Source organism: Lithobates pipiens, unplaced genomic scaffold (genome assembly GCF_037356315.1).
Source record: "Lithobates pipiens isolate NorthernLeopardFrog02 unplaced genomic scaffold, aLitPip1_a1.2 Scaffold_16, whole genome shotgun sequence".
Classification (NCBI taxonomy): Eukaryota; Metazoa; Chordata; class Amphibia; order Anura; family Ranidae; genus Lithobates; species Lithobates pipiens.
The window spans coordinates 486025455-486035080 of record NW_027507748.1 but is presented as its reverse complement, the minus strand read 5'-3'; the positions used below and the strand labels follow the sequence as shown (position 1 = coordinate 486035080).

Sequence of the window (9626 nt, the reverse complement as noted above, 5' to 3'; positions counted from 1 at the left end):
GTTGGGACACCTAGCCCGAGCTGGACACCTCGCCTCCAGGAAGAAGGTGCAATGGTGCCAATCCCAGGTTGAATACTTAGGTTGTATCCTTAGAGAAGGAACAAGGCTGGTGTCACCCAAACGCGCCGCAGCCCTGCAGGCTCTCAGTCCTCCAAAAGACAAAGCAGCACTTCTTTCTTTCCTAGGCGCAATTGTATATTGTCGCCAGTGGATCCCCGACTGTTCTCATTACGATAGCATCCTACGAGAGGCTACTGGGTCAAACGCCCCCAAATTGATAGATTGGACAGAAGACAGACTGAAAGCTTTTAAAGCTTTACTATACAGCCTGTCAAGTAAACCCGCCCTAGGGTTGGTGAACTACGGTAAACCTTTTCAACTTTACTGTGTAGTTTCAGGAAGCTCTTTTGCCGCCGTGCTAACACAACAACATGGATCAGGGTATCGCCCTGTCTCATATCTATCAAAAAAACTCCCCATCCAAGTACAGGGAATGCCATCCTGTCTCCAAAATCTTGCTGCCTGTGCAATGGCTGTACAAGATGCAAACAAATTAGTGCTAGGTCACCCATTGACTCTCTATACCACTCATTCAGTCACGCATCTTATTCAGAACATGAATACCCAACATATGACCTCGCAAAGACTTAGTGGTTATGAGATAACACTGATGAACACTGATAACCTCACACTCAAATATGTGCCTGCCAGCAACCCCGCTGTGCGCCTTTTGCATTCCATGATGCGTTTACCACATGACCCAGACATTATACATGACTGTTCGGAAAAGGTTGCTGCTATTACCAGTCCCAGACCGGATCTCACTGACACCCCTATCTCAGGTGCAGAGGATGTTTTCGTTGACGGTAGCTGCTCACGTCCCTCTGACTCCACCTTTTTAACCGGTTATGCAGTTGTTCAACTACCAGACATCATACTGGAGGCAAAATCATTACCTCCTTCTTCAGCCCAGGTAGCAGAGTTAGAAGCCCTCACTAGGGCCTGCATTCTATTCACCGGTAAAGAGGTGAACGTCTACACAGACAGTAGATATGCTTTTGGAGTGGTGCATGATTTTGGTGTGATATGGGCCAATAGAGGTTTTAAAACAGCAGACAACAAAATAATTGCCAACTCCACACAGATTAGTGCTCTCCTCCAAGCCATTCTTCTTCCAAAAAAGGTAGCCATAATTAAAGTAAAGGCACACTCCTCTGACAGCAGTCGTGTTTCAAAAGGGAATGCTCTTGCTGACAGAGAAGCTAAAAGAGCTGCTGCCTTTTCCCCTAACCCACCTGCCCCCACAACAATGTTTTTCAAGGAACACTTCGCAGCACCTAACTTTAAAACTGTCATAGCACAGATGCAATCAATGGCCACAGAAGATGATGTCCATTTTTGGACACAGGAAGGATTGACCAAAGACCCTGAAGGTCTTTGGTCAAAAGAGGGGAAGATCCTGGGCATACCCGAAACAAACTGTGTACTTATACTCTCATATCTCCATGGTCCAGGACATATAGGAGCTGCCCCTTTGATCAATATATATATATGAAATCCTTTTGTACAAATAATCTGAACAAACAGGTCAAGCTCCTGACTAGGAGTTGTCTAACCTGTGCCCAAAACAATGTCCAGGGGAAGAGACATGGTTTGCATGGTCACCTACCCCCACCCTTGGGCCCCCTGACGGATTTGCAAATAGATTTCACTCACATGCCCAAGCAGAAAGGCAATCTGAAATGCCTCTGCGTTATCGTGGATAAATGGTCAGGATGGGTTGAGGCGATCCCCTGTACAGGTGAGACGGCCAACATAGCAGCAAAGTGTTTGCTCAATCACTGGATTTGTAGGTTCGGCATACCTACATCCATTTGGTCAGACAGAGGACCCGCATTTAGTTCCTCTGTGACCCAGACTGTAGCCAAACTTTTGGGGTTGCAATGGAAATTGCACATCCCCTATCACCCACAAAGTGCAGGAGTAGTGGAAAGAATGAATAGGAATATCAAAGATAAACTAAAAAAGGCCACAGGAGGCACGTTGAAAGGATGGCTTGACCATCTGCCTGCTGTATTGTTCCAAATTAGGACCACACCACATGCAAGAACAAAATTATCACCCTTTGAGGTCCTCATGGGAATCCCCGCAAACATAGAATTACCCCCATTAGACCAAGACACTGATATTGACATTTATTCCCAACAGGAAATGTACGTGAAAAACCTGGTAAGTATGCTTCATGAAATGAACGAACAAGTTTCTGTCACCTTTTTCCCTCTTCCCACAGAACCAACGCATCCCTTCATCCCTGGGGATAAAGTGCTGATCAAACAATTAGCACAAAGAAAGAGTATCGGACCGGCTTTCTCAGGACCATGGAAGGTGGAAAAGGTATCCAGGACCGCAGTGTTAACAGACCTAGGAAACACCTGGATCCACGCCAGCCGTCTTAAGAAGTGTCCCCAGCTTCCCTCGACTCCAGAGCCCCTGGCAGTGACAGAGAGCAGCAACTCCCAAGAACAAGATCTACAAGAAGTTCAGAGAGGCATAGAACAAATTTCCCTGGAAGATCCCACACCCCCTCAGAAGGACAAAACAGAGCCAACAAGTGCCGGGATGAGAAACGAAGAAGAAGAACAGAACTCTTAGATAACAAATAATCAGAACTTTAAAAAACAAAGATGCTTTCTCCATCAGTATCAGGAAAGGCCTTATGCCTCTTATGCTGTATTACCCTAGTAGTGTTTTTACCAACCTGGTTGATAGCTAATTGTATATACCACCCAGAAGATTTGGGACCATTAAAAGGGATTTGTGGGACTCCCTCCCCCAAGACAAATAACACACCCGCTGTTAGACACAAAAGAAGTGAACCTCCCCAAGAGTTCACTGATAAAATGTTGTTATTAAAATTTAAATACAGTTATGCCCAAAAATCAGGTTTTGATAAATGCTGGATATGTAGTAAGCTTCACCCTAGTACTGCTAGGATTCCTTTGATGGCCATACCTTTAAATTTCACCCTTCTCCTTAAAGGCACACCCCCAATAGTTCTTACCGATGTTACAAGAAAAGCTTCTAACAAAACCCTCACTTTTCAGATCATAGGTAGAAGCCATTATCCAGATTGGTGTTTTAGGTTGGGAAATACTACCAAGGGAGCCGAAATTTGTAAGCAATCAAAGCTTAATATTTCAATGACAGCATTAAACGAGACCTTTTATAGAACTCAAGACACCACCTTAAACACCACATTATACCAATTCTTAAATACCAGCACCACTTCCCCTATGGCTCAACTCTTATCAACTCTTACATTTTCTAGCTATTCCGACAAATTGTATAAAGTGTTCCTCAAGCGCCCCATAGCCTTGGGGAATAATACTTATATCTGTTGTGGGAAGCTTTGTCACCCTTGGATCCCCACAAAACCCCAGGGATGGTGTTATCTCGCAGCACTAGCCCCCATTATGGGTGTGTTGGGGGATAAAGAAGGGAGTCACCTTCTTGAAGCCAGTGTTCATCCCAGATATCCCCTTAAACATCGTAATAAGAGAAAGGTATTCCTAGAAAAAGATATGGCATGGGCCTGGTTCCCATCCTGGACAGGATGGGGAATAGATTTAATGAAGAGACTGAATAATTATACTGGAATTATTGATGAGATCTTGGAAAAGAATTCCGACGATATCACTAAATTAAACATAGAAACTAGGGCAATAAGGAAACAGCTAGAATTACATGAACTGGCCATAGAAAGTATGAGTGCAGCACTCACAGGGCTTTGTGAAGTTACGGAAGACTATGAGTGCTGTACCTGGATCCATAATACTAGCATTGAAATACCTGATTACTATAATATAATTGCACAACACAGAAAAGAAGTAAATAAACTCCAAGACGAGGCTAGGAATATTGCAATAACATGGGACCCTCTAGCCAATTTTAGTCTTGGAAATATAACCTCTTGGTTAAAAAACACAGCCATGACCATTGTGATCATATTGTTTTTTATTTTATTTTTATACGCTTGCTATAGAATTGTAGGATGTCTTTGTTCTGCTAAGGGGACTGTATCAAATCAGGAGACCCTAAAGTTAACCGCCATTCCCAATAGTTCAAATATTTGGTATGAGAATCAGGAACATGAACCTTGATTAGGTTTTGAACATTCTGTATAGTACAGAATGGCCAAAGGGAGGATTATAAGGTATAAGGTACCTTTTTTTATTTATACTTTACTTTAATTTTATAAAGCCTGGGTTATGTGTACGTAACAGACTACTGATAACGTGATAATTAGTAGCGTGACAGAAAGAAGATGATTACTCAAGTCTGACCAGAAGGTCAGTCTCAAGTTTCTATACAAGCATCAATTGTCTGTTTCAACTTGTGATACCAACTGCATGGTGAGGTAATGCTGGTTGAGAATGGTTTTGCTGAACTCTTGACATATTTGGGGTCAGTCAGCAGACACTGATGTGCAAAGCGTAACGAGCTAACTAACCTTTGGTCTATATTTATTAACAAGGACTATTGTTTGAGGAAGTATAATGCTGACGTATGTTTATGTGTAATGCCTTCTAAGGGGCAGGGTCTTTTTCTCCTACTGCATAAAAGGCTATGTGTAAGTTAATAAACCTAGCAGCCATTATTCACGTACAAATCGTGTATGTCTGATGTCTGTCCACCGGTGAACGGGATCTCCGCTCCTCCATCCTAGCCTAGGCAACCAGGGGTAACTGGTATTATTAAGAAGACGAGCAACCTAACACTTCCTCCATACTTTTTGGAGCTGTAGAGTTCTCCAGCCCATATGGCAGAAGGTAGTTGTTCCAGTCCACAGGAACGCGGATAGGGATCACTTTCCAGATTGGCCTTTTATATGCGAACATCCCGGGACTGGCCCCTCCGGCCCAGAAATTAGCCCACACTCTTGTCAGCGCGTTTCACTGGACAATAGCTTTGCACTGGAGATCACCATCGGTCCCTTGGGAATAGGTTCTTAGACGCATGGAAGTGATCAAACTTATGGAACGCTTACATCACACATTGATGGATTCCATGCCCATCTTTGATAACAAGTGGGCCTCGTGGTCGTCTTTTTAATTAGTAGGCCATATGGTCTTAGGCAGTAGATTGGCACCCAGTCCACTGGTAGGGATGATAAAACTTACCTGACTGCACACGCTTGTGGTTGTGTTTATGTTTTTTTTTCTTTCTCTTTCAAAATGTTTTCCCTTTCCTACTTTTCTTCTCTTTTACATTTCTTTCATGGAGTACATTTCAACGATATACAATTCTATATTGTACTGTTGGGTTTAGCACTCTAGTCAGAGTATGTATTGTATGTACATTGATTTATACTTTATATGCTATTCTCGATGTAGATTACTGTACACGTTGCATCTTTTCATGTACTTGTCTTTATTCCTTGAATAAAAACGTTTGTAAACAAAAAAACTAAATACGTGGGGGTACCCCAAAATTCCATTACCAGGCTCTTCAGGTCTGGTATGGATATTAAGGAAACTCTGCACGAAAATAAAAAAAAATTAAGTGGGGTTCCTCCAAAAATCCACACCAGACCCTTATCCGAGCACGCAACCTGGCAGGCCACAGGAAAAGAGGGGGGGTGAGAGAGCTCCCTCCTCCTGAACCATACCAGGCCACATGCCCTCAACATGGGAAGTATGTCCCCATGTTAATGGGGACAAGGGCCTCATCCCCACAACCCTTGCCCGATGATTGTTGGGGTCTGCAGGTACATTGTACCCCTACCATTTCACAAAAAGAAAGTGTCAAAATGTTAAAAAAACACACAAGAGACGGCATTGCACAAGTCCTTTATTAAAAATTTAAAAAAAAATAAAAATAAAAAAGAGATTCCAGTGATGTAATCCAATAAATCCATGCTCCTACTCCAGCGATGTAATTCAGTTCTCGATTGCCAGAGATGGATGATCTCCAGCGACTCCAGCGAGGAACACACACAAGATTCGGCCTCCATTGGAGGCACCCAGCCAATGATGCAGCACTAGCTTGACAGGTCTTATGTAGCTGAGGGCTAGCACCATGTCAATGGCTGGGTGCCTCCAATGGAGGCAGGATCCTGTGCATGTTCCTTGCTGGAGTCACTGGAGATCATCCATCGCCCCCAGTAGATAAAGGGTTGCATATCTTTGAACTATCCCAGAACTTGGTCACAATGTCTGGTGGAATTTAAGATCCTCTCTAAAGACATATGACTCCAATTATTATATCCAGGATCTTGGGAACATTATCCTTTATTATATCTTTCCAATTAGATCTATATGATCTCTTCGCTGCATACTGATGTGACTATAAAATAACACTGATTTTCAGTTACCATACATGGGTTATATCTACAGGATTGCAAGTTTTTATTGATACGTGTTAACCAAATAACCTGGATTTACTAGATAAATAAAACTTTAAAGTTTAGTCTCTCTCACCCTTTATATACCCATATTAGGATTCTTCATGCTAATACTGTTGTTAGATAAATCTATTTCTTATCAGTTTATCCTCTTCGGGAAAACATATTCAGTTAAGAGTTAAAACAAACAAAATATTGATAGGGTTTATTAGCAAACATTGTTATGATGTTTATATCTATTATGTTTTGTGGTGGGTGTTCTGCTCACAGAAGATCTGTGTGCCCCAATTCGCCTTCACTGGATCTCCAAATATATTATGAGGAGACTCTATGGTGGCAATCCCCTGATGGAAGATTTTGTCCTTCATCACTGGTACACCCTGTATCTTTTAACATCTTTATTGTATCTAATTGTGATATGACCTCACATGTCTTTTGTTCCTTAGCCACTCCAGGTCTCCCTGGACCTTTCTTTCTCTTATTTCTATCTTTATCCACGGATATTGGGTTGAGAAACCTTCACACCTGAATAACTGGTAAGAATGATCTATTAACTCAACTGCTATGGCACCATTGAATATACTGTCCCTGGATGTTCAGGGTCTAAATGTTTCGCAAAAAGGCACAAAAGCTTTCAGAACATTTAAGACCAAAAAATCACACATTGTGTGCTTACAAGAAATGCATTTTACAAAAAGTTCAACACCCAAATTTTACACTTCTTCATACCCACAGATATTCACAGCTTCAGCTGATACCAACCAACGTGGTACTCTTGTAGCTTTCCATCGGACCACTCCTTTTACATTACAAGCAGAAATTAAAGATCTGGAAGGCACTATATCTAATACTCACCGAATTTATTATGGACACAACCATAACTATTGTCTCTTACTATGCGCCTAATAAAAAACCTATACCATTTTTGTCACAACTTTTTCAAGTGATAAATTCACATAGAATGGGATCACTTATTATATGTGGGGATTCCAATCAGGTCAATTTTCCATGTCTGGACAAAACCCTCTTTTCTCCTCCCAGAAACCAATCTAAACAGTCTTTCTCCCAGCTCTTCTCTAAATTTAAGCTAGTGGATTCGTGGAGAGAAAATAATCCTACAAAAAGAAAATATGCATATTTCTCACAACCGCATAACATTTTCAGCCGAATTGATCATATTTTTTTATCTCTGGGAAGGGTTCCTGAAATACTTGTATCCAATTTAATCCAAATTTCTTGGTCTCATCATAATGCAGTTTTCACTTCCATTGCATCTACCATACCAAAAGTGCATGATCATACATGGTATTGACCAAACATATTATTAAAACACCCATCTCATCGTATATCAATTGAACAAGCCTTTAAAAGACTACTTAAAAAAATAACACAGGTTCAGACATTTCCCCATTGACCCTTTGGGAAGTGCACAAACCTGTTTTCAGAGGAATAATCCAACAACATTTGGGAAAGTTCAAGCGGGAACATATAAGTATGGCAAGAAAACTAGAAACTGAATTTAACTCCTCCTTTATACATTTCCAAAATAATCCTACCCCGATAACAAAAATTAAACTAGAGAAGGCAAGACTGGAATACGATTTAATTCTACAGATAAAACGTTGTATCGTATTAAACATGTGTTTTATATAACATCTAATAAAGCTGGCACGTATTTAGCATGAGCACTAAAATCCATAAATAAATCTTTTAAACCAATTAAACTTAAATGGACTAGAAATACATACACCAGCAATCCACTCAAAATTGTGCAGACATGTGGTTCTAGCTTATCTCTTTATTCTGAAACTAAAAACTTCAACCCTAAAGAAGCTGATTCTTTTTTCACCCACATAAATCTACCTCAAATATCATCCTCTCATAAAAATCATTTATATGAACATATACCTATAGAAGATATAATGGCTGCCATTAAGGATTTAAAAATAAATAAAAGGCCAGCCCTGATGTATATACAGCACTATATTATCGCACTTTTGCTGACATTATTTCCCCTGTGTTAGCGGATGCGTTTGATAATATATTAGATAACAAATCTTTTAGACCAGAATCGTTAATGGCAATCATTTGTATGATTCTGAAACCTAATTTAGATGAAACGTCCTGCTCCAATTACCATCTTATTTCTGTGTTAAACACTGATATCAAAATTCTAGCGTCTCATCTTAATGAAATTATTGGATCACTAATACACCGTGATCAAGTGGGCATCATGCCTAAACGTCAAGCAAGAGACAATGTGCACAGGGCAACCCTTCTAGCTCATATTGCAAAAACACATCACATTCCCGCATGCTTTCTTTCGCTAGACATTAAGAAAGCCTTTGATTCCATTTCTTGGCCCTATCTGAATTACACCTTACAAAAATGGGGCTTTGAACCTAATTACATAAATTGAATCATGCCATTATTTAACAAACTACAAGGTTATGTAAATATGCAGGATATAAGTCAGACTTGTTTAACATTGAAAGAGATACACGACAGGGATTCCCACTTTCCCCTTTATTATTTGCACTTCCACTTGAAACACTTGCCCAATTAATAATATCAAATCCTACTATAACAGGTATTGAAGTAGGTGGTTACCAACTCAAAATCTGTCTTTTTGCAGATGATATACTATTATTTCTTTCTTCCCTACAGGTTTCAGGCCCCAACCTTATTCCAATACTCAATGAATTTGCTGCTTTTTCTGGCCTATCCATTGGCCCTAAAAAATGCTTAGCTTTGAATATTTCCCATTCAGAATTGTAACTAACCTCAGCAAAACAGGGACTCCCATTTACCTAGAATGAATAGTCAATCCCATATCTAGGGATCAATCTCTCTGTGTCATTATCGGACCTTTTTTCACTAAATTACCTTCAATTCTGAAATCTATATCAAATCTATTGAAATCCTGGTCTTACCTCCCGTTATTTTGGTTTGTAAGAATAAATGCAATCAAAATGACAATACTTCCCAAAATACTATATTTATTCAGAGTATAACCAATTCCAGTCCCTGCCTATTTTTTGAGAATTATACAGAAAAGAACATTGTAATTTGCACGGGGGTTCTTTTAAACTGCGAATACAACAATACACATTGTTTCTTCTCAAAAAAAACGGGGGGTTTAGAATGTCCTAATTTTGCACACTACTATAAGGTAACACATTTAGCTAGTCTTACTAAATATCAAGCAAACTATGAAATTCCT

At 40.2% G+C, this 9626-nt stretch overlaps 1 protein-coding gene across 1 annotated transcript; it reads left to right on the top strand.

Annotated features, from left to right (window-relative positions):
- The first annotated feature begins 347 nt into the window (after positions 1-347).
- On the top strand, positions 348-2291 carry LOC143983396 (uncharacterized). Its single transcript, XM_077483047.1, has 2 exons — positions 348-1459; positions 2099-2291. Exons 1-2 carry the CDS (start codon positions 494-496, stop codon positions 2156-2158), a joined length of 1026 nt encoding a protein of 341 aa, XP_077339173.1. The 5' UTR covers positions 348-493; the 3' UTR covers positions 2159-2291.
- The last annotated feature ends 7335 nt before the right edge of the window (positions 2292-9626 follow it).

Excerpts from the sequence above, each read along its gene's own strand:
- LOC143983396 (XM_077483047.1), top strand. The coding sequence starts at position 494 with ATGCCATCCTGTCTCCAAAATCTTGCTGCCTGTGCAATGGCTGTACAA. Across the intron at positions 1,460-2,098 it reads GGTCAAAAGAGGGGAAGATC|CACATGCAAGAACAAAATTA; the intron begins CTGGGCATACCC and ends TTAGGACCACAC.